This window comes from Megascapheus bottae, chromosome 18 (assembly GCF_031878675.1).
Source record: "Megascapheus bottae isolate mThoBot1 chromosome 18, mThoBot2.hap1, whole genome shotgun sequence".
Taxonomy (NCBI): domain Eukaryota; kingdom Metazoa; phylum Chordata; class Mammalia; order Rodentia; family Geomyidae; genus Megascapheus; species Megascapheus bottae.
In genome coordinates this window covers 19,231,153-19,256,479 of record NC_143526.1, presented here as the reverse complement: position 1 = coordinate 19,256,479, position 25,327 = coordinate 19,231,153, and the positions used below count along the sequence as shown (strand labels likewise).

At 37.7% G+C, this 25,327-nt stretch overlaps 1 protein-coding gene across 3 annotated transcripts; it reads left to right on the top strand.

The window, feature by feature from the left end:
* Positions 1–116: 116 nt before the first annotated feature.
* On the top strand, positions 117–21,528 carry Ndufaf5 (NADH:ubiquinone oxidoreductase complex assembly factor 5). Of its 3 annotated transcripts, XM_090352782.1 has the most exons (11): positions 117–354; positions 4,298–4,338; positions 6,349–6,412; positions 6,948–6,995; positions 8,742–8,845; positions 9,719–9,758; positions 13,508–13,705; positions 17,497–17,557; positions 20,801–20,884; positions 21,186–21,268; positions 21,418–21,528. In XM_090352782.1, the coding sequence occupies exons 1-11, from the start codon at positions 133–135 to the stop codon at positions 21,508–21,510; spliced, it is 1,038 nt and encodes a 345-aa protein (XP_090208908.1). In that variant the 5' UTR covers positions 117–132; the 3' UTR covers positions 21,511–21,528. The 3 variants fall into 3 exon arrangements, with proteins under 3 accessions (XP_090208908.1, XP_090208909.1, XP_090208910.1); XM_090352783.1 differs by lacking the exon at positions 21,418–21,528 and having other exon boundaries at positions 21,160–21,245; XM_090352784.1 differs by lacking the exons at positions 117–354; positions 4,298–4,338; positions 6,349–6,412; positions 6,948–6,995 and having other exon boundaries at positions 8,796–8,845; positions 13,530–13,705.
* The last annotated feature ends 3,799 nt before the right edge of the window (positions 21,529–25,327 follow it).

The following is a 25,327-nucleotide window of genomic DNA, read 5'->3' as shown; positions in this document are numbered from 1 at the left end:
ACGCGAACGGGACCAAACTACCCGCGGTTTCCTCCCTCTCGGAGAACGTCCTTCCTACCCTTGCGCTTGCCGTAGGCGTTCCGGCGCATGCGTACGGCCGCGCGCCTGCGCAGTTTTGTGTAGCTGCGGGAGATGTTGAGGCGAGTAGGGCTTCGCCGCTCTTGGCGGTGGCTGGAGACGCCTGTTTTCCCCTCGGGGGGTGGCGGCCGTCGGGAGGTCGCTTCTGGTGTCCCTCCCTCCGGTGTGACCGTGACTAGAGCTCTAAATATCTTCGACCGGGATTTGAAGAGGAAACAGAAGAACTGGGCGGCCCGGCTGCCCGAGCCGATGAAGTTTGACTACCTGAAGGAGGAGGTGAGGCGGGGAGGCCTTGGGAGGGTCGGGGTCGGCGCGGGGTCCTCACTTCCGGCCCGGAGGTTCCCCTCCGACTTCACCTGTGTGACCTTGAGCAGAAGCTTTGCCTCTGGGCCGCTACAGTTATGGCTGGAAAGCTAGACTTGGATATTTGTAACAAGTCATTCATTCATTCACTCATTCATTCGTTCGTTCATTTATTCTACTTGGCAAACACCGCTGAGTTACCTGTATGGCCGGGTTCTTGCTAGACTTTCAGGAGGTTGGAAGAGGCGACCAGAGGCTTAAAGGAAATGTTTCAGCTAACAAGCAGTAAGGTGAGGAGAAATTGAAGTGATGCCCGGGCGGCGTAGTGAGAAAATTAGACGAGGTGAAATGGAAGGTGGAGTGAGCCTTCCGAAGGACAGGGAAAGACTACTACGTCCAGGAGACCCAGAAGATCTTGCCTTAGTGAAACTCCAATAAGAAAGAGAGTGGAAAAAGGAGGGACCCCGGGTTAATTAGAGCCCTCTGGGGCAGAGAGGCTTTGACTCGGTTGGTTTTCGTCCAACTGTGTTAATGCTGGTGTGTGTAATCCGCTTGATGGGTTTTTTGTTTTGCTTTTTGCTTTTTTGCCAGTCCTGGGCATGAGCTCAGGGCCTGAGCACTGTCCTTGGACTTTCTCAAGGCTAGAGCTCTACCACTGGAGCCTCAGCACCACTTCCGGCTTTTTTCTATGTATGTGATATCGAAGAATCCAACCCTGGTCTTCGTGCATGCTAGGCAAGCACTCTACCACTAGGCCAAACTCCCGGCCCCTTAATGGGTGTTTTAAATGTAAAATACACACCGGATTTCAGTATGTGATGCAAAAATGCCCCATTATTAGTTCTCGTGTTGACTACATGATACTTAAAATGATATGCTCCACATACTGGGTGAATTAACTAGTGGTAGAGTGCTTGCCTAGCATGCATGAAGCCCTGGGTTGGATTCCTCAGTACCACATACACAGAAAAAGCCAGAAGTGATTCTGTAGCTCAAGTGGTAGAGCTCTAGCCTTGAGAAAGTCTAAGGACAGTGCCCAGGCCCTGAGTTCAAGCACCAGGACTGGCAAAAAAAAAGATTAATTTCTCTTCCTCCATTTTTTTTTTTTTTTTTGTGGGTCATGGGGCTTGAACTCAGCCTGGGTCCTGTCCCTGAGCTCTTCAGCTCAAGGCTACCCACCCTGCCCCTGGGCCTGGGCATTGTCCTTGAGCTCTTCCTCTTCAGCTCAAGGCAACCACCCTACCTCCAGTCTAGCCCCACTTCCCATTTTCAAGAGGTTAATTGGAGATGAGTCCTATGTCCTTTTGTGCCCGGGGCTGGCTTTGAACCTTGATCCTCAGATCTCAGCCTCCTGAGTAGCTAGGATTACAGACATGGCTTCATGATCCTTTTTTCTTAAAAAGATATTTTAGACATTTTTTAAATTACTCATTCGATGGTCAGTGGGAACAGGACCACCCTAGAGGAGTGTAAGAAGTAGTATGAAGTAAGGAGTAGTATGAAGATTGTTACGTTTTAAGAAAATTAAACTTCAACCTCCCAATTTGTGTATATCAGTTTGGGAACCTGCTTCCTCTTTGTTTGGATACACTTAGTATTGAGAGCTGGACACAACACAGTACTCAAATCTTAGTAGATATTTCTTCAGGGTTACAGCAAAACTGCAGGCAAGTATAATAAGCTCTTTCAAGCTAGTGCATCAAAGAACAATTGAGTAGTAGCCTGAGCAGACAAATGGCAATGTGTCAGATTGCAGGAAGGCTTACATTGAAGCAATTGAGAAATTGATAAAGTGTGTGGCAGAGATAGAAAGTCAACTTCCAATACATTTTGGGTGTTCCATCTGTAATCCACTGTACTTACTATTCTGAGTCTGCTGGTTTCCTTCTGAAGAGTTCATGATGTCATGTACTTGGGAGATTTCATTCCTGATGCCTCTTTCCTCTCACGCCACAAGAAAAGCATTCCAATTACAACTTGACTGAAGCCTTGCCAATGTGCAGAATTACAATAGATGAGATAGTTTCTGGGAGTTCTTTTAGTAAATGAAAGTTATTGGTATTAGGAATGATTACAGAGTGACCACCTCTGGGAAAGTACTTCTGCTTTACCTCCTTTTGTAGCCCTCTTCTCTCCAAAAGTATATGTAAAGTTCTGAACTATTCAGTCTTAATGGCATCTCTGTGATGTTCATGAGGAAATGATGAAGCTAGTCCAGTAAAAGCAGGTTTTGCATTATAACCTTTATTAAACTGGGATAGAATTAGGGGAATGGTGGACTTTCTTGAGGTTTAATTTAATTTGCTAGTGCCACTCAAAAAAAGCTGTTAATACAGGCCAGTTGTAGTGGCACCTGCCTATTATTCCTAGCACTCAGGGGACAGAAGCAGGATTGTGAACTTGAGACCAGCTAAGTACATTACACAGTGAAACCTTTTCTCAAAAAAAGAAACAAAAGAGAAAAATGAATATATTTTAAGATTTGTTTTCCTTTTCTCTGAAAAATATTTCATAAATTTCAAAAATTTCTCATGATGCTCACTGGTTTTGGACAGTGAGCACAAAGAGTACACTAGAAAAATGTGGGAGACTCTTAAGTGACCATAAGCTTTAAAGTGATATGATTTGTGTTTTCGGAAAAATAGGAGTTTTACAAAATTTGTTAGTGAATTTTTTTTTTTTTTTTTTTTTTTTTTTTTTGGTTGTGGGACTTGAACTCAACCTGGGCACTCTCCCTGAGCTCTTCAGCTGAAGGCTACCTTCTACCCCAGGGCCTGGATGCTGCCATGAGTTCTTCAGCTCAAGGCTGCCACCCTACCCCTTGAGCCATAGCACCACTTCCAGTTTTCTGGTGGTTACTTGAAGATAAAAGTCTCACCTTTAGCGCCCAAGCTGGCTTTGAACAGCGATCCTCAGATCTCAGCCTTCTGAGTAGCTAGGATTACAGGTGTGTGCCACCATGCCCAGCTTGTTAGTAAATTTTTATGTATTGATCTGTAATAAACTATCTAACTATATAAGATCTGTTTTTACTTTAATATGTCTTAAACTAATATAGGTGGCAACAGTGTACTTACTGTGTTCCTGTTAACTTTCCCTCTCCCTCCCTTCTCTTTCTGCAGGTCCTGGGATTTGAACTCAAAGCCTGAGCTTTGTCCCTGAGCTTCTTTTGCTCAAGGATAGCCTTCTACCACATAAACCACAACTTTACTTCTAGCTTTTTTGTACTTAGTGGTAGTAAGAATCACATTTCTCCTGCCAAGACTGGCTTCAAGCCTCAGCTCTCAGCCTCTTGAATAGCTAGCATTAACAGGTGTGAGATACCTGTAGCTAGCTAACTTTTCGTTTTAAAAATCATATAAACTGTTTGGGTAAAATGTATATATGAGTGTAGGCATCTGTATATACTTTTAAGATTTATTTTATTCGAAGCTGGGTGTGGTAGCTCATACCTGTAATGCTAGCTACTCAGGAGGCTGAGATCTGAGGATCAAGATTTATTGCCAGCTCAGGCATAAAAGGACCTGAGACTTATTTCCAAGTTTCTCTAGAAACTTGAAGTGGGGCTTGGCTCAAAAGTAGGGTGTTAGCCTTGGAGTGAAGAGCTCAAGAAAAGCGCCCAGGCCCAAGTTCAAGCTCCATGACCCACCAAAAAAAAAAAAAAAAATATATATATATATGTATTGTTCAGACTTTATTAAATAATTTTTTTCATTAGCTACTTAGTTATTAAATAATTTGCTTCAGATTATTTTTCTCTATATTTACTATGTTTCTACTTAAGTTGCTGTGGGATAATTGAAAAAAGGATAAAAAGAAGGACTTATATTGAATCTTAAGTAACCTGTTCCTGGGGAAAAAAATGTTACTTCTAATTCTCAGCTTACTGATGGCATTGCATTTTGTAATATTTCAGGTTGGAAGTCGGATTGCAGATCGGATATATGACATAGCCAGGTAAATGATTGTACCACAATGAAATTCAAATGCAGGATCTGAAAACAATGATGTGTAGTTTATGCTTTAATAAAAATAGCTATATCACTTGTGTTTTAATGAAGGGGATATTAAATTTTGCAAATTAGTTTTAATTTTACAAACATTTTATGTCATAGCTCTGAGCAGAATGCAGTCAAATTTATGTAGAGACTTGTGATAATGGCTAATAGCATGTTATAAACATGATTGGGGTTAAATGATTAGAAATGCCTGTTTAAGTATCCTTGTATTGTGATAATGGCTAATAGCATGTTATAAACATGATTGGGGTTAAATGATTAGAAATGCCTGTTTAAGTATCCTTGTATTAATGTCCTGTCGTTATAGACCTAAAGTTTTAGACCTGGAGAGATAAACCAGCCAACAGTAGAATGCTTGCCAAAAATATGCAAGGCCCTTGAGTGTAAGAAGAAACAACCAGAAAAAAAGAGTAGTTATATATTGTCAATGCTGATCTTTTGTTAGCTTTAAAAACTAACCTGTCTGATTTTTAAATGTCTTATTTGTAAGATTTGAGGCCCACTTAAATATTATAATCAGTGATAATAGCAACTAGTTTTATTGAGGATTTATTCTGTGCTAAATATTTTACATGGACTATTTCATGCAATTATCACCAATTCTGAGAGACATAGTTATCTTTTCCATTTTATAGATAAGGACATTGAAGATTCAACAAGGTTAAAGCACCTACACATAGTCACAGGATTAATAACTTGAAGACATAATATTTGAACTCATGCCTTTCTCATTCCAAAACCTGTACCATACTGTGTATGCTCATAGTCAATATAGGTCAGTAGGTTTAAAAACATGGCCATGGCCAAGTTTCTTCCAACTATATGCTAGTGTTCTGTGATTTTGATGTAAATTAAGAATTGACCAGACATTTTGTCTCAGTATTTCTGGGGGAAAAAGTTACTAGTAGATAAATTATTAACTTTTCTGTCATAAATGACTTCAGACCTATGGACTAAACTACATTTCTGTACTGATTTAGTATTAAATGATATATTTAAAGGAGATAACACAACATGGACAGTGCTTGTTCTGACTGAACTTATCATATTGGTTGCTTCCTACTAGTTGAAATACTTGAGTTGACATACTTAACACTGAGTTTTTAGTAAAATGTACCTGTTATTTTAATGTTGCTTTTTTTTTTTTTTTTAAATTCCCGCTTAATGCAGGGGACCAAACTCAGGACATAGTATGGACAGGCAAGTTCTCTGTCACTGGGCCATTGCTAGTCCAAGTTTAACATAATTCATGTGAACATTTCTAAGTGTGCTGCCTAGATAAATTTGAGAAGTAGGGATAATTAGTATGTTCCTGATAAGTATGCCAATTTTTTCAGGTTAATTTACATGTTTTATTGAATTAAAATACCCTAAGAAGTCTGTCTAATTCACATCATGAGTCAACTTGTATAAGCTGTTTTGTTTTGTTTTGCTTGCAGAACCAGATACCTCACTCCACTACAACTTGAACACTAAAGCTTGTTCTATATTAGATGCTATTTGTAGGTGGGTGCCGGTGGTCTATACCTGTAATCATAGCTACTCAGAAGCCTGAGATCTGAGCATGGAGGTTCAAAGCCAGCCCAGGCATGAAATTCCATGAGATTCTTATCTCCAATTAACCACCAGAAAATGAAAGTGATGCTGTAGCTCAAGTAGTAGAGTTAGCCTTGAGCTGAAGAGCTTAGGGACAATGCCAGGCCTAGAGTTCAAGTGCTGCTACCGGCCCCCCCACCAAAAAAAAAATGCTATTTGAATGGATATTTGAATGGATTGAACAGACTCATGATAGATGTAGCTTATAAGATTCAGGCAACAAAGGTAGTGGGTATAAATTTCTGAACAGTGTTTTGACTTAACCAATTTGTACTTAAGAAAAATAAGCTCTTAATTGTTCAATAGGCTTATTACAATAGGCTGTAATTTCTTTGTCTTTTGTTTTTGTTAGAGATTTTCCTCTTGCTTTGGATGTTGGTTGTGGAAGAGGTTATATAGCACAACATTTGAATAAGGTATATTTACTCAGTAACTTAATTTTAGTTGATGACATAAAATTGGCTACTTTTTTTTATTGTTAATGATTAAGTAGTTGTACACAAGGGTTGAATGCAGTTCCACAAGTCAGTTTGAGTGTACAATGCCTGGACATTGTCACCCCTTTCTTCCTTCTCCCTACTTTCCCCCTTTCATCCTTATCACAAGTTATGCAATTTATTTTTTATTAATTTTGATAAAGAGTACTTTAGCTGTTTAGTTAAGCCTTTGGGTTCCTCTCCTAAGTATACCCTCCTTTAGTCAATGTTTTTGTACATTAATGCTTTGAGCACTGTAAGTGTTATCATACCTAGTTGTATTTTACATCTAAGTAAGGTATTTATATACCATACCAGTATTAATGAAGAAAAATACTATTACAAAAGTGGAAAATCAATGTGATTAGCACCTTTTCCTTTAGAAATTTCAGCAATTGTTTCACTTTATTTATTGCTGCATTTATAGGTTTCTTTGTTTTTGTACAATCTGATCACCTTTAATTATTCATTGCAGGAAACTGTTGGAAGGTTTTTTCAAACAGACATTGCAGAAAATGCATTGGTAGGTAGATTTTTAAAACATTTGACTTCTGACCGGGAGTTTGGCATAGTGGTAGAGTGATTGCATAAGATGTACGAAGACCTGGGTTTGATTCCTCCTGTGCCACATACAGAAAAAAGCCAGAAGTGGTGCTGTGGCTCAAGTGGTAGAGCTCTAGCCGTGAGAAAACCCAAGGACAGTGCTCAGACCCTGAGCTCAAGCCCAAGATGGGCAAAAAACAAAACAAAAAACACTTGGCTTCTGATCTCCCAATTTGATTTCTATTTCTTTATTTTCTTTGAAATGAAAATAGCTCTTGGAGCTGGGAGTGTAGCCTAGTGGTAGAGTGCTCACCTCACATATGAAGCCCTGGATTCAATTCCTCGGTACCACTTACACAGAAAAAGCCAGTAGTGGCATTGTGGCTCAAGTGGCAGAGTGCTAGTCACAAGTAAAATGTGTCCAAGACCCTGAGTTCAAGCCCCAGAACTGGGGCAAAAAGAAAATAGCTTTATTTTTGGTCTGATTATTAATATAATACTCATGAAGAATTAAACAGCAGTAAAAAAGAAAAATATATGTAGACCTACCACTCAGAGGCAACTACTAGTGACATTTGGTTAACATCTTTTTAGACAAGTGACTATCCTTATCCCTATGTTTATGGAATAGTATTGTGCAGTGTTCCTCATATTGCAGAAAATTTCATTCTTTTTTGTCAGTGAGTATTATATATGAAAGTATGTACCATCTTTTCAAATGGTTACATAATCTTCCAGTGTATGAATATTTTATAAGTTAGTTAATTGAAGCACAATATATATACGTACATGTATATATAATTTTCATTAAAAAAACACTAAGATGAAAATTTCTTTGTGAAGCATCTGTGTTTTTCTACCTGAGAATGAATCCTAATAGGATTTATGGATTCATTTATGTTACACTTTCAATATATTTCTCCAGATAGTCTATAGAAAAATTGAATTATTTGAAAGTAATTTTTTTTCTCTTTTTTTCTTTTGTGATATTGTGTTTATCAATTTGCTAGGCAAAAATTAGCAATAGCTTCTTTTTATGTGAGTTTCTTTGATTATTAGGTCAAACATCTGTTGATGTCTTTTCACTATTGGCTTTTGGCCTTTGATTTCTCTTCAGTTTTGTAAGCTATTTTGTGGCGAGCCTATACTTTCAATGACTTTAGCCTTCACATATTTTTATTCTACGTTGTAAGAATTTGTGTTTTAGCGATATCAGTCCATCATATACATTTAAATATTTTCCACAATCTGTGTTTATATCATTTATTGCCTTTTAGAAATTTTATCTTAAAGTATCTTATATAAAGAAATACTATGTAATATGTAATACTTTAAATATTATATAAGTAATTATATAATATAAAGTCATATAAAGATATATAAAATATATTTTTTATTAGTTTCTAGCTTTTGAATCATTTTTATATAGGCTTTTAAAATCTAAGTATACAAGTATTTGACTACATTTTCACCTAATGCTTGTGGCGTTAATTATTCTACTGAAATGCTGAATTTTGAGCATAAGATAGGTATTCTGTTTGTTTTCTTTTGTTTGTACGAATATCTAGCCAGTGTTTTCTTACTGATTTTCTGTATTACATAAGATTTTTTGAGTGTCTTATATTTTCTTTATACAAACTGACAAATAAGTAGGTCATTAATTTCAGTTTAATAGCCATTGAGTCTACTTAAGCAAATTTTTGATATTTAATTTCTTTGTCATTAGAAAAATTCCTTAGGAACAGATATTCCTACTGTCAATGTTCTAGCTGATGAAGAATTTCTTCCCTTTCAAGAAAATACATTTGACCTGGTGGTTAGCAGTTTAAGGTTGGTAACTTTTTTTAAATTATATATTGTAAATAGGAGATTTATGATATAAAATTTCATCAGGTAAAGAAAATAGACAGTGCAGCATTTTTTGAGTAACTTCTTAATCTTTTTTTAATAAATTGTAATTAATTTATAAACTGTTAAGATTAGTGAAGATTTAAAGATTCGTGGTTCTCTAGTAGAGAGATATTGTGATGTAGTACTTCAATTTTTTAAAAATCTTCAACTTCCTACATCTTGTTAAAGCTCATTTATGAAAGATTTTCCCCTATATAACTTAGCATTTTGGAATTGTTCTTAATGGGGACCAGAGATTGAAAAAGTATTTTGACTTCATCAGTCAAGTGTTAGCATCCTTATCTAAAGCCATTTGTTAGATAAAGAAAAGCTAGTGTTTCCATTTATTCTTCTGTATAGAAACACAGCCTTCAAAGTTCCTTTCTTTTCTTTTTCTATTCCTTTTTTTTTTTTGCCAATCCTAGGACTTGAACTCCGGCCTGGTCACTGTCCTTGAGCTTCTTTTGCTCAAGGGCACTACTCTACTAGTTGAGCCACAGTGCCACTTCTGCCTTTTGTGTTTGTTTGGTTGCTTTGGGACAGGTTCTCCTATATAGCCCAGGCTAGCTTTAGATTTGTAGTCATTTCCCCAGCCTACTGAGTGTTAAGATTATATCTGTGTTCTACCACACCTTGCTGAAAACCAGTCTAGATCTAAGGGAAAGACCTTTGAGCAGAGAATCAGAACTTGACTTTTAACTTTAGCTTTATCTATTTTTTATTTGCTAGTAATTAATTCTATTGCTTTCAGTTGTGTGGTTTTTCATACTAGTTAGTACTAATCTAAAGCAAATATGTGTTTCTGTATTTTAGTTTGCATTGGGTAAATGACCTTCCTAGAGCACTTGAGCAGGTGAGAGAATTTCTTTTGATTCTATTATTGTTATTTATTATTAGAAACTGACAGCATAGTGTGGTAGTACATGCCCATTATGTAATCCTAGCACACAGGAGACTGAAGCAGCAAGACCATGAATTTAAGGCCAGCCTAAAGTTCATCAAAAATGATTGGCCAGCCTCAGCTACATAGTAAGACATTAAAAAAAAAAAAAAAAAAAAAAGATGCTGGGCACAATGGCTCATGCCTGTAATCCTAGCTACTCAGGAGGCTGAGTTCCAAAGATCATGGTTTAAAGCCAGCCCGGGCACTAAAGCCCATGACACGTAAGAGTCATCTTCAGTTAATGTCCAGAAAACCAGAAGTGGTGCTGTGGCTCAAGGGGTAGGTTGGTAGCCTTGAGCTAAAGAGCTCAGGGACAACACCCAGACCCCGAGTTAGAATCCCACAACCCACACACACAAAAAATTAAGGGCAGGGAGTATAGCCTAGTGGCAGAGCGCTAGCCTTTAGTAAAAAGTGTCCAAGGACAGTGCCCAGGCCCTGAATTGAAGTTCCAGGACTGACAAAGGAAAAAAAGGAACTGACAAATGTTTCCATTTTCATCAACTATTTACTTTTAAGTCTGACAATTGGAGAAAAATCAGGTATTATTTTCTATAAGTTGGATATACTTGCCAACCTTTGACATGTTAAGATGTATATCGGGTGAGACTCTCCTCTTAAGAAATTTATTAAAAGAGATGTTTTGAGTGTATTTATGAGAAGATTTAATACATGTGTCAATATTAATTTAAGGCATGTTCTATATGGATTGTTTTGAATTCATAATTGCCTATAAACTGTCTATAGATAGGAACATACTCATACTTGTTGTTTGTTTGTTTTTAGTTAGTACTTAAGTTTGAATTTAGGATCTTTCACTTTATAGGCCCACAATCCATGCCTCCAGTACTACTTTTCCACTGGTTATTTCTAGGATAGGATCTTGCTGCCTGCATTAGCAAGTGACTAAGCCATGAGCCTCCTACTATGCTTCCTGTCAGTGCTGAGATCATAGGCTCACACTGCCTTATCTAGCTTCCCTCTGAAGATGGCATCTTCATGGCTAACCTGGAACTATGATCTTCAGATATCAGCCTCCCATAGAGCTTGGAATTAGTCTCTTACCTCTGTGCTCAGCTATCACTTAAGAGTTTTGTGCAAGAGCTGGCCTCAAACTACAATTTTGTTCTTAGTCTATAAGTTAACGAATGTTATAAGTATGAACCACCAATGACTAGGTGGAAGCTTTTTCTGTTTGTGTCAGCCCTGGGGCTTAAAATCAAGGGCCGGGCACTGTCCCCTAGTTTTACTATTTGAGCCACAGTGCCACTTCTAGATTATTTTTATGCTTAATTGGGGATAAGAATCTCACAGGATTTTCTGACTAAGCTGGCTTTGAACCATGATTCTTAAATCTCAGCCCCCCGAGTTGCTTAGAATTATGACAAACCACCAATGTCCAGCTTAGAAGCTATTTATATTGCTTTGAAGTTATTTATATTCGTATTTTTCCTATTCTTTATACTTAGAACAGTTCGGTGTTAGGTAACTTATTAATTTATAATAGGATAATTTACATTTTGCTCTGTACTCATTATTGTCAGTACTAAGTAAAATGTTAATTGACTTTTTTTTTTTTTTTTTTGCCAGTCTTGGGGCTTGAATGCAGGGCCTGGCACTATCCTTGGATACTTTTTGCTCAAGGCTAGTGCTCTGCCACTTAAGCCACAGCTCCACTTCTGGCTTTTTCTATGTATGTGGTACTGAGGGCTTTCTGCATGCTAGGCAAGCACTCTACCACTAGGCTAACTGAAATTTATCACTGACCACCTGTGGTCACAGGACAAAAAGATCACTGTGGCTTGGAGTTGCTTAGGAGAACTTCATGAGGAAGAAATTACTTAAGCCAAACCTAGATTAGGAAGAAAGCATTCCAGGAAGAATCATAGCATAGGAAGGGAAGTTCAAGAGCCTCAGTAGCATAAAGATACAAAGAGGAAATTTATTGAAGGGCTTCATGTTAAGTGAGAAGACAAGATATATTGGAGCCATCTATAGGAGGCCTTGCTTATCAGGTCAAGAAATTTATTCTTGATGCCATTCAGACCTATTAGAGAATGTCAGAGATAAAGTGATAGGATTAAAAAGCTTAATTCCCTGGGTTCCCTGGAGGCTCACACTTGTAATCCTAGTAACTCTGGGGGCATATATATAAGGATTGCAGTTAAGCCAATCCAAGCAGGAAAAAACATTAAGACTCTTATCTTCAATTTAATCCCCAAAACCTAAATCTTAGATACTTAGTATAAGAAATAGAGTCTGTTGACAAAAGAAGGAAAGAATACTAAAGAGGCTTAAGGGAAGAAACCAAAGATTTTAGTGGTTTGCTTTGTAATTGCTTCAGAATATACTAAACTGAAATTTAAGACAATGCTTTGTTAGAAATTCTAGTCAAATGGTTAGAAGTGCCAAGTAAAGCTGAACAAGCTCAAGAGCCTGAGGTTCTTGGTGCTGCCACTAAAAAAAGTGAACTAAAATTACCTCCAAATTAAAAAAAGTAAATAAATAAAACTTGATTTGAGTTCTGATTAACTTCAGAATTCAACCCTCATCCTCACTGGTTATACATTATGGTCTAGGAATATTGATGAGTAAAAATTTGTGATTCTGAAATTCAATCTAGCCACAAGTTTGCATGGGTTTTTTTTTGTTGTTTTGTTTTGGTTCAAAGCTAGAAAATTTTACTTTTCCTAAAGAAAATTAATGTGTTACTAAGTAAATTCTGTGACTCCTAGTGATTTCTCTGTGGGGTTTTCTTTTTTCTTCACAGTACAGCTCAATATAATGACTTAACACAATATTTGTTAGGCTCACAATTTTGTGAGCTAGATTTAGTTAGGAAATTCTTCTGGATCTGGCTTGGCTCGCTCATAAGTCTGTTATCAGCTGCCAGATTGGGTGCTGGCTGGTTTAGGTTGGCCTAGCTGAGACAACTAACCAATCTCTGCTTCCCGTGCCTCATATCCTCTGCCAGCTAGCTTAAGCTTCACAGCGTGGTGGCTGGGCAGGGCTCCAAGAGAGCAGGTGGAAGCATGCAAGGCCATTTGAAAACTAGACTTGAAACTAATACTCTCACTTCTGCTTACTCTTTTGGCTAAAGCCACTCATGAGACTGTTCCAGATGCCAAGGAGAAGGGAAATAGACTCCATCACTCTATAAGAGTCCTAACAAAATGACAGTGACATTTCACAGGTCAGAGGCATGGAGCAGATTGTGGGTTTTACAATCTGTCATACTTTAATTTTTACTTAAAAAAAAAAATTGGGAGGCGGCAGGAGTTTGGTAGAGTGCTTGCCTAGCATGCATGAAGACCTGGGTTTGATTCCTCAGTGCTGTGGCTCAAGTGGTAGAGCTCTAGCCTTGAGAAAAGCCCAAAGACAGTGCTCAAGCTCTTAAATTCAAGCCCCACAGCTGGCCAAAAGTGGTTACCATTTAGCCTTAAAAACAAAATGTAACATATTCTTATAGCTGCTAATATTGAGTGATTTGCCTGTCTTTTACATCTACATCCTACAGCAATGGCTTTCGAGATATTACATATTATCTGATTATTTGACAAAACAAGATAGATAGTAAAAATGTCAATTTAGATATGATATATTCTTTTGGTATTTTTACCTATAGAATTTTGAATAGTATTGTCTTGTATTTATTGCAGATTCATTATGTTTTAAAACCAGATGGAGTATTTGTTGGTGCAATGTTTGGAGGTGACACGCTCTATGAACTTCGGTGTTCACTACAGTTGGCAGAGACAGAAAGGGAAGGAGGGTTTTCTCCACATATTTCTCCTTTCACTGCTGTTAATGATCTAGGACATCTGCTTGGAAGAGCTGGCTTCAATACACTGACTGTGGTAACTATCAAGAGAATCAAGTAATCCATTTTAATCACACTGTTCAGAAACAGCTTTTCACTGGGAATGTGAAGCCCTAGGTTTGACTCCTCAGTACCACAGAAACAGAAAAAACCAGAAGTATTGCTGTGGCTCAAGTGGTAGAGTGCTAGCCTTGAGCAAAAGAAGCTCAGGGACAGTGTCTAGGCCCTGAATTCAAGCCCCAGAATGGGGGGGGGGGGGATTGAGTTTGGCTGGGAATGTGTCTTAGTGGTAGAGTGCTTACCTAGCATGCATGAAGCCCTGGGTTCCTCAGTACCACATTAAAGAAAAAGCTGGAAGTGGTGCTGTGTAGCATGCTAGCCTGGAGCAAAAGTAGCTCATGGACAATGCCCAAGCCCTGAGTTCAAGCCCCAGGAGTGGCAAAAGAAAAAAAAAATAACTTTTCATATTAAAGGTGGACCAATATATGATATATATTGGTCATGTGGGGGCATTTTCTCTTGCTAGTACCTACCCCTCCCCCCCCTCACACACACACACACACTCTCTCTCTCTCTCTCTCTCTCTCTCTCTCTCTCTCTCTCTCTCTCTCTCTCTCTCTCTCTCTCTCTCTCTCTCTCTCTCTCTTTTATTTTTCTTTTTTCTTTCTCCAGACAGGGTTTCCTGACCATGTTTGGTATGCATAAATACTACTTCATTGACTTTAGACAGGAATGTAATATTTTTACTATTTGATACCAAAGTAATACTCCATTAGAATCTTCAAATGCAGGGTTAGTGTAATATTGCTAGAACATTGCAAATGATGGTAAAAACCAGGTTTTCTACAGGGCATGTATAATGTACTACCTCTTACCACCAGCACACCTAAGTTGAAGCAGTACAACATGAGGCAGAAATGATTGTGCCCTTTTCTATGTGTGTGGTAGTCATGGTAAGACATCTTGTATTCTACTAGGACTAGAGGGTTCTTAAAAGAATATTGTCAGTATGTAGTCAGTGGTATGGTGATGGGGTAGGTGTGCTATGGGTAAAGTTTGAATCCTTTTCCAGCCCTTTTACCAACTAAATAAATTCAGGTGATAAACTTCTCTTTTGTAAGCATTGGTTTCTTTTAAAAATGCAAATCTATCTCTGGTGGCTGTTGTATTAAGTGAGATAAACAATACAAAGGACTTGGGCTATGGTGTAGGTGCAATCATAATAATTTCTTCCCCATCTTTTTTTGGGGGGGCTTTACTGGGGTTTGAACTCTGGGCCTGGGCTCAGTCTCTGAACCTCTCTGTGCTCAAGTCTAGCACTCTTCCTCTTGAGTTACAGTTCCCATTTCTGGTTTTCTGGTGGTTAATTGGAGATAAGAGTCTCATGGACTTTTCTGCCTGGGCTGGCTTTGAATTGTGGTCATCAGACCTCAGGCTACTGAGTAGCTAGAATTACAGGTGTGAGCCACCAGCGCCCAGCTAGAAATTTATTTATTTATATTTAATTTTTATTTTTTGCCAGTCTTGGGTCTTGAACTCAGGGCCTGAGCACTGTCCTTGGTCTTTCTCAAGGCTAGAGCTCTACCACTTGATCCACAGCACCACTTCTGGATTTTTTTCTATGTATGTGGTGCTGAGGAATCAAATATCAGTCTTTGTGCATGCTAGGCAACCACTAGGACAAACTTCCTGCCCCTACAAATTTTATTTTATTTTATTTTTTTCCGGCTAATTTCTTTTTTATTGTCAAGGTAACATATAGAGTGGTTCCAGATACATTCCTCAGGTAGTGGGTACATTATTACTTCTTGAACATTGTTACCCTTTTCATGTTTTTCTCCCACTTTCCCTCCACCCTAACCCTTCCCAGTCATCTTGGTTTTCTCCTTTCCTTCCCTATTTCAAATAAGCATATATACAGTATACCAGGTAACAAAGTCAGATACAGTAACATCATGAGATAAACCATAAAGGAAAAAAGAGAAAAGAAATAACTTCACATTAAGGACAGCAATCACAAAGACATTTTATTTTTCATCTTAATATTTCTTGTGTGTGTATGCATGTGTGTTCATGTGTGTGTTGGCCCCCAACCGAGAATTTTTGAAAATAGTTTGTTAATGAATATAATATATATAAATGGAATGGTCTTGGTTTGTTTAAAGTCCATTTTAAGAAATGTCCATTACTCAGATAAATTATTTATTTTTATTTTGTGTGTATGCACCAATCCTGGGGCTTGAACTCGGAGCCTTGGTGCTGTCTGTGAGCCTTTTTTACTCAAGGCCAATGCTCTACCACTAGATCCACAGCTCCACTTCCAGGTTTTTGGTTGTTAATTGAAAATAAGAGTCTCATAGGCTTTCCTGACTGAGCTGGCTTTGACCCATGATTATCAGATCTTAAGTCTTCTGAGTAGCTGTGATTGTAAACATGAGCCACTGGTGCCTAGCTGACAAATAGTTTCATTTAAAGGCATGTATATAACCTGGCCTATGTGTATGTTACCCCTCTCAAAAAAAAAAAAAAAAGCCCAACTGAACTATATATAGAAAATGAGATAGTGCAAGGTCTAAAGTGAAAAGAAATCTCTTCCTTAGTGTAGACACTGTCATTCTTCCCCAGTATTTATTAACTTTATTCTATACTTTTCTTCAAAATAATTATTCCCCACAGACCAGCATATGGTATATGATCTTAAATAGACATTTTTTTTTTTTTTTTTGCCAGTCCTGGAGCTTGAACTCAGGCCTAAGCACTGTCTTTGGGCTTTTTCCTCAAGGCTAGCGCTCTGTCACTTGAGCCACAGCACCACTTCCAGCTTTTCTGTGTATCTGGTACTGAAGAATCGAACCGAGGCCCTCGTGAATGCTAGGCAAGCACTATGCCAAACTCCCAGCCCATAGATATTTTTTTTAATTGTTTTCTCAGCTGATGCTTCTAGCCAAGCATCATGCTGGTTATTTTGGAGATAGACTTTCAAAGACCATCTGCAATCCTCCAGATCTCAGTTTTCTGAGTGTCTAGGGTTATATGCATGAGTCACTGACACCAAGCCAAATAGATGTTTTATTTAATCAACCTTTTCATAATGACATTTAGATTTATTTAGGACCAGTCTCCAATACAGACAAATTTTATCTTAGCAGGTAGCCCATAAAATTTTATCTAATTACTGTGTCCAGGGAAATGTAGTTGTAATATGTAAAGATCAGAATTTTTAGTCTTGACCAAGAGAGTTATAGCTTGTATAATATAAAATAGAAATATTCTGTGTTGTTCCATGGGGAGAACTAGAACCAGTTGATGGAGTTTTAAGGAGATTTTTCTCCCAGTGTGGACATTATGAAAGATACTTTCTTTAAAAACAAAAACAACTGCTGGATACTGGTGCTCACTAGCTACTTAGGAGGCTGAGATTTGAGGTTTGAAGCTAATACTAGCAGTTAAGTCTGTGACACTGTTATTTCCAATTAACTACCTTAAAAGGTCGAAACAGAGATGTGACTCAAGTGGTAGAGTGCCAGCCTTGAGCAGAGAGCTCAGGCATAACTCCCTGACCCTGAGTTCAAGCCCAGTATGTGCACAAAAATTATTAAAAAATTGTGGAGCTAATGTGTAGCTCAGTTTTAGATTGCTTGCCTTGAAAATGAGAGGCCTTATTTAACTCTAAAAAAGGGATTAGAGAGTTGGGGGAAGAAGACAAGAGATGGGAAGAAAAAAAAAGAAAATTTCCTGCTTTTCATGGGAAATTGCCAATCCAACCCCTTTTTAAATTTGAATTTTTATGATGAATGTCAAATGAATATTATTTTTCTTTTTAAACAGGACACTGATGAAATTCAAGTTAATTATCCTGGAATGTTTGAATTGATGGAAGACTTACAAGGTAAGGCATTTTAAAGGACTTTCAAACTCCGTTTGAGAGACATTTTGAGTCTACTCTGGCACTCACCAGGCTAAGCACTAGGAATCCATTCATGAGAAAGGAGACTCTTCATGAAGGTTATAATGTACAAGTGGAGGAAGTAGAACACCTGGAGCTATCACATAGTTCATGGTCATGCCATGAAGTATAGGCACATATTATAGAACCTTCTTGAAGATTGTCAAAACTTTCCTAACAGATAGGATAGGAAAACACTTTGGTACTTCATAAAAAATCAGATAGTTGGGTAAGTTTAGTCAGTAGGATTGATCCTCACCTAAGAGACCTTTCCAAAGAAAGCTTGTTTGAGGAAATTGAGATTAAGCTGTGAAACAAAGATGAGTTACATGTGCAGAAAAGGCAGGGAAGTGAGCCTATGCAAGAGTAGTGTATGCAAAGGCTCCTTAAAGAGGAAAGAAAATGGCAAGATTGGAAAGAAAGGTGTTTAGCAGAAATACCAGGGAAATGTAGAATTACCTAAACCAACGGTAAAAGAAGTTTTCAGAGCCAGAGGAGGACCTGAAATGTTAAAGTATCCTAAGCCAGGTACTAAAAACCCCTCAGTGAAACAGAGTGATTGATTAGCCTACAGAACAAAGAGAAGTAACTAACCTAGAATTAGAGAGGTAACACAGCCAGATTGTTAATCTAGGCAACCTAATTCATATCCTGAAATCTCAACTGTTCTAACCAAGTCAGAGGTTGGGAGACTTCCAGGTGTGTTGCTTTGTTGACTAAAGATATCACTTTGAATTAAGTTTAGGAATTTTACATGTGAGTAATACTTTTTCTCTCCCTGCTGGTAGGTAGTATGTGTTACTTTAGTTGCCATTATTATTAATTCACAGAATAAAAAAGTCTAGAATGTTACCTAATTTTATAAAACATGTTACATATCACCTGATGAATGCATAAGAAATTTTCCAGGCTTTCACAGTAGTTTTAAGGTATGTTCAGTTATTTTTTTTTAAGGCAATACTCAGTATTGTTACACTAGTAAAACCTAATAAGCTTCTGGTTTTGTTTGTAAAAGAAAACATTGAACTTCATCTTGAAAACACTGTGAGAGTCTTAATTACCTGCTGGCTAAAATTTTCTGTTATCCCAAGCCCAGGTTGAAACTGAAGTCACATTGAAAAAAACAAACAAACAAAAACAGGTTCTGAACCTTGAACTCTAGGCCTGAGCATCATCCCTAAGCTCCTTTTGCTCAAGGCTAGCATTCTACTACTTCGCTTTTTTGTGTGATTAATTGGAGATGAGTCATTTGGACTTTTTTGTCTGAGATGGCTTTGAATCAAAATGCTCAAGATCTCAGCCTCCTCAATAGCTAAAAATTTTGTTAGTAAGTAATTTTCAATAAGATTTCATCATGATATACTATGAAGTGTGATTACATTTTAAAGATGTAAAATCAGATAACATATTAATGGGGATTAAAGCACTTTGTCCCAGTTACATAAAATTGCAATCCCAAAGTCTAGATTCTTTTCACTATTTCAATCCTACAAGTTCATTGTGGAAGTGTACTTCCCTGGTGAGGAAACAGTAGACATTGGCAGTGATTACTGCCTGTGCTGTGTAGCCATGCTCTTGAATTTCTCTATGACTGAGCTGAGAGTCATACTTGCAGAGCAACCTTGTTAACATGTATGTGTGAATACTGATTCTTAAGGAATTTTAAAATGTCTGCATTGTATATTTACTTTTTGAGTGTGTGCGTGCTCACATGTGTGCCAGTCCTGGTGTCCCTGAGTTTTATTGGGTGTTGTTGTTTGTTTTGTTTTGTTTGCTCAAGACTATGCCCTACTACTCCAGCTACAGCTCACTTGGTTAGCTGTTGGGTAGCTAATGGGAGATCAAAGTATAATAGGCTTCCTTGCCTAGGCTGTCTTTTGAACCATGATCCTCAGATCTCAGCCTGTTGAAGAGCTAGGATTACAAGCATGAACTACTGATACCCAGCTTATACATATTTTAAAAATTAAGATCTGGTTTTTATCAATGATTTATATCTAGTGAGTAAGTGGGCCCAAGCAGTAAGAAGTTGAGCAGAAACTAAAACATCACATCCAGCATTGGTTCCTCTTTCCTTTGGGTCATTATGAAATTACTATGAAGGAGAATATTTGGAAAGTATATTATAAGGTGATCTGAAATATTAGCACCAGAAACCTTTAGAGGTCACCTTCAAGATCCAACGTGCTTGATCTAGACCAATTTCTTCATGATATAAAGGAATAAGCTCCACAGTTTTCTTCATGTACATGTCATGAATTCTGATATTAGACTCATATGATACAGAAAATTGAGTTCAAAATCAGAGATGTGCTATGTTAGAGAATACGAGGAAACTTTCAAATTAGAGAAAAGAAACTGAGTTATTGAAGCTAACTCATTGATTTCATAAAGCTATTAAAAATTTGGTAAAATATTATTTTAACCTATTATGAATTCAGGGAAGTTTATTTTTTATTGTGAAAGTAGAAATACAAAAGAAGATGACAGTCACAGTAAAGTTTAATATAAAGAATAAATACTGTCTAATGAGTCTTCTAAATTTCACACATATACTTACATATACTTACATGGCTGAGGAGTTAAATACTGTGGTCACTGTCTTGTCATTCTTCAAAAAACACAACTAAGTTGCATACCAGTGCCTCATCATTGTACTCTTCAACTACCTGAGAGCCTAAGACCATGATTTAAAGTCAGCTCATGCAGAAAAGTCCATGAGACTCTTCAACCAGCCGAATGCCAGACTGGTAGTTCAGTTATAAGCAAAAATAGCTGAGCAAGAGCAAAAAGCCCTGAAGTCAAACCCCAGTATTAACACATACATACACACACAATAATAATAATAATAATAATAATAGTAGTAGTAGTAAACCTACACCTAAAAGATATAAAATGTGGCAGCTGTAAAAAGGCTTTTGTCAATACTGTCAATACTGATGACTCACCTAAGGGTCAGTCATCCTTTAAACATTGAGATTTCCCTTTTTTATTTGTCTTGCTATTTAGGATGCTTCAAGTAGTTTTTTTTCAGAATCACTAAGAATGCTAGCTACATGAGATTTGTGACTGTCGGATATTGTGGATGGATAATCTGTATGTTGTGTGAGATGTGTTAACTCTATACTGTTGAGCTGCTTGGGTTGTTTGTTGTATTCTCTCAAATTGCCTGTTGTGTATTTTTAGGGATGGGTGAGAGTAACTGTTCTTGGAATAGAAAAGCCCTGCTGCATCGAGACACAATGCTGGCAGCTGCAGCTGTTTACAGAGGTAAGGAGCCTGCCCACTCCTTTCTCCCAGGCATTACTGAGTGTCTCAGGCTCTGCCATGTCAATTCCCATAATATTTCTAGGGCTTTTTTTTTTCCCCCTGCTTATGTGCCATCACTGATGTCCTTGCTATAGGTTTTATCTTTTTTTCAGGCACGTTATTTCCTTACTGTTCAGCATTATCAGTATTAAGAATTTTTCTTGTGTAGTATTTTCAGAATCTTACAGTTATCCAAGTGGTTTTTAGATGATTTTTTCCCCCACGCATTTTTTCAGACTTGAATCATTATTTACCTCTATAGAAATGTACGGAAATGAGGATGGCTCAGTACCTGCCACATACCAGATCTATCACATGATAGGATGGAAATACCATGACTCTCAGGTAACATTATTAAGGCATCACTTTTCTTTGTGGGTTTATATTTGTTTATTTTCCATTGTTTACTTAAAATTTTATTATGTACAACAAGACTAAGAAGTTAAATGGGGCTGTAATAATCTATTTCTAATACCTTTCATCTTTATTTTCAGGCAAGACCAGCTGAAAGAGGTTCTGCAACTGTGTCATTTGGAGAGCTAGGAAAACTCAATAATCTTATGTCAGAAGGGAAAAAATCACAATAAAATACCTTATGCAATGTTTATGTGTTCCAGAGTTTTCATCAGAAATGAGTAGCTCTCAAAAATAAAATGTTGTCTGTAAGCCATTTACTGGCAAACTTAAGTGATGAGAATAACCTAATACTACATTTACACTTAGTAACCATTTCACATTCATGGTTCTTATTTTCATACGGATGCTGCCATCTGATGATTTGGTTGTCTTTATTTTGTGCAAATCCAGCCTAAAAGCAAAGAAGATATTTTCCTGAAAACTCACAAACGTAGGTTCCCATGTAAATGCATAACTTGATAGAAAAACAGTGTTCGTGCTGACATTTTGTACTTTTTTCCCCCTTCTGTTTTTTGTTGTTATTATTTCTGTGGGAGGGGCACAGCCATGCAGATTAGGAGAGGAACAAATTGATAGGTTCTTTAAAGTTCTAGCTCATTTACAATAACTGCAGCAAGACAGTTAAGCCAAAATTATTTATCTCACTGTTGTCTTTGTCTTGAAGAGGAGCAGAGGACTATTTCTCCAAAGCTTTTCTGTAGTTTTTGGATGTTGAAAGCATGTGAATCTTTATTGAATCCTCTTCCTGTCCTTTTTTTTTGTTTCTGTTTTTGTTTTTTTGTTGTTGTTTTCTGTCAGTTGTAGGTTTGAACTCCAGCCTGAGTGCTGACCTTGAGCTCTTCAGCTCAAGGCTGGTGCTCTACCACTTTGAGCCGTAAGTTCTACTTCCAGTTCTCTGGGTGGTTAATTGGAGTCTTGATGACTTTTGTGCCTAGGCTGGTTTTGAACTGTGATCCTCAGATATCAGCTTCCTGAGTAGCTAGGAAGCTAGGATTATAGGCATGAGCCACCGGTGCCAGCTTGCACCTCTTTTTTTTTTTTTTTTTTTTGCCAGTCCTGGCCTTGAGCTTAGGCCTGAGCACTGTTGTTGGGCTTTTCTCAAGGCTAGCACTCTGCCACTTGAGCCATAGCACCACTTCCAGCCTTCTTCTATGTATGTGGTACTGAGGAATTTAACCTGGGTCTTCATGCATGCTAGGCAAGCACTCTACCACTAGACCAAACTCCTGGCCCTTGCAGATTTTTGGTTTATGTTTGTTCATCTTTTTTCCCAGTACTGGAGTTTGAACTAGGGCTTCACACTCTCTTGTTGCTTGCTTATTCTACCACATTAGCCATGCATTCATCCTGGAATTTTTGGAAATGTAATCTCATCGATTTTTCTGCCTTGAGCCTTCAAAACTGGATCCTCTGGATCTCAGCCTTCTGAATAGCTAGGATTATAGGTGTGAGCCATCAAGGCCTGGCTAAGACAGGGTCTTGTCCATGTTCTAGACTAACCTAAAATTCACATTTCTCCTTCTGCCACTTCTCATATGCTAGATTTACAGGTATGTGCCACCATACCCAGCATTGCTCCCTTTCTTAAAACATTAGATGTGATCTTACTCCTTTTTCACCTCCATAGTCTAGATGGGACTGCCATAGTTTTATATTCCATCCTACTATAGGAGAGAGGCAAACATTTTAAGGAATTAAAGACAAAATCACACGTAAAAGTCTATGCAGTGATTAACCATATTATTTGCTTATCAGATTTTCTTTTGTTACTTTCAGACTGTTATTGTCATCCTAATCCAAGTTCATTGTTCTATTTTCATCTAAGGCTCAAATTTATATGGAAGCAATCAAGCTCAGAGAGTTTAGAATCAATGGGAAGATGATGGTGGCAGAAAGTAAGGAAGCAGCTGGGAAGCGAGGAATAGCTTAGTGTTATGTGTATTTTCCCTAATTAGTGATGAGCTAGTTGAGCTATTTCATTTATCCTAGACATGGTTCCAGCCTCCTCCTCAGGCTCAGATAAATATCTCTTCCTCTTTTCTCTTGTCTTTCTCTTCCACTTGCCTACTGTTCCTTACCCCCCCCCCCAAAAAAAAACCCAAAACAATCTTATCTGTAAGGGCCATGTCTTATCCTACACAAAGCATACTTTGCAATGACATGAAACTGAAGAGGGATCTACTCTGGGCCATCTCAAAGTATGCTCCATTGGTTTAAAAAAATCTAAGAAAAATGAGTAGACCTAATTGAGGATACTTGATTAATATGACAGTAATGAAAATATGAGTGAAACTGGTAAATTATTTTTTAGTTGATAGCAACTTGAAGTGCATTCTTATCAAGCTTTGTTTTGAACACTCAGGAAATTTTTTTTCTGAATAGCCATGTTTTCCAAATGATTTAAGAGTTTATCCTTTCAAGCAAAAATACTTCAAAAAATATTTGATTTTATTATATATATATTTAATCAGATATTTTTTGAATATATATACATATATCTGATCAGGCCAGGCGCTGGTGGCTCATTCCTGTCATCCTAGCTACCCAAAAGACTGAGATCTGAGGATCATGGTTCAAAAGTCTGTAAGTGGTGCTGTGGCTCAAAATAGTAGGATACTAGCCTTGAACTGAAGAGTTCAGGGACAATGCCCAGCCCCAGAGTTCAATCCCCAAAACCAACAACAAAAAAAACATCAATTTTTTTCCCAAAAGTTGTTAATCTTTAAATGGCATGTGGAGAGTAACTTGTACTCATTGCATTGCTCATTCCCTATTGACTGGCCCCAAGAATGATGAGATTTCTGTAATATACATACTTTTATACTGGTAGCAAAACGCTCTTGCTCAAAGTTTTTGCTCACAGATGGCACCCTACCTCTTGAGCCATGCCTTCACTTCTGATTTGTTTGTTGGCTGATTGGAGATAACAGGAGGGTTTACAGTTTGACTTTAAGTACAGATCCTCAGATAGCTAGGATTATAGATGCTACCTGTATACATCAAGTATGTGGTTTGATTTTAAGATAAGGGAGTTGTTGGGCCCAGGTGTGATGTTTCATACCTTCAGTCCCAGTTTCTCCAGAGGTGGAAATCAGGAAGATCAAAGTTTGAGGCCAGCCTGGAAAGTTATTAAGACCTTATCTCAACAAATAAACTGGGAAGATAGTTTAAATGTCATCCTAGTTATGCTAATCATAGAGTACCTGCCTAGCCAGCCTGAGGCCCTGAGTTTGTTACAGAAGTAACAAGTGAAATAGTTTTGTTTATCACTCTTTTGTAACATTTTTCCATCTACAGGTGAAATAACTACAGTGTGGGCTTTTTTGAAAGATGATCATCTGGGGAAAAGAAAGATAGTTGATGTAGGATTATCTTTCTCATAAGTGATCATCAGCCTGTTTTATGAAGAAATTTTCTGAACCTTTTGAAGGAGCAAGGAATGATTTTGTTGTTGCTGAGATAAAGTGTAGTTTCAGATATTGGTATATTTTGATCATCTACGTGGATCCTTGACAGGTTCTTGTTGGTTAAAAGAAAACATTAATTTGAAAATAGCATGTACAGTGAGTCCTAGTACATATCAACAGGTAAGGTGGTAATACTTTGCTATCTGTGATAGTTTTTATCCACATTCTTTAACTCTTTCACACGTGAAGATCCACTTCCCTTAGTACAGGGAATCCAGTCACTCCATCTAACAAGTAGGGTGCAGAACTAATGTGTGCTTCCAAGTCTTGGTAAAAAGTCATTGCTTCTCTTGAATCATTCACTTTAGAGAGAAAGTTCCTTTCTGTTTAGCTGCCATATTGTAAAGCCACCTAGTCAGTTCTGTGAAGAGGTTCTAGGATAAGGAGCAGAAGGCATCTGCCAAGTGGCACCTGAAGGATCTTTTAAGCAAATCTTCAGTCCCAAGGACATTTTAGGTGACTGTAGTCCCAACTAATATCTTAACCCTAACCCTCATGAGAGACTGAGCCATAACCACCC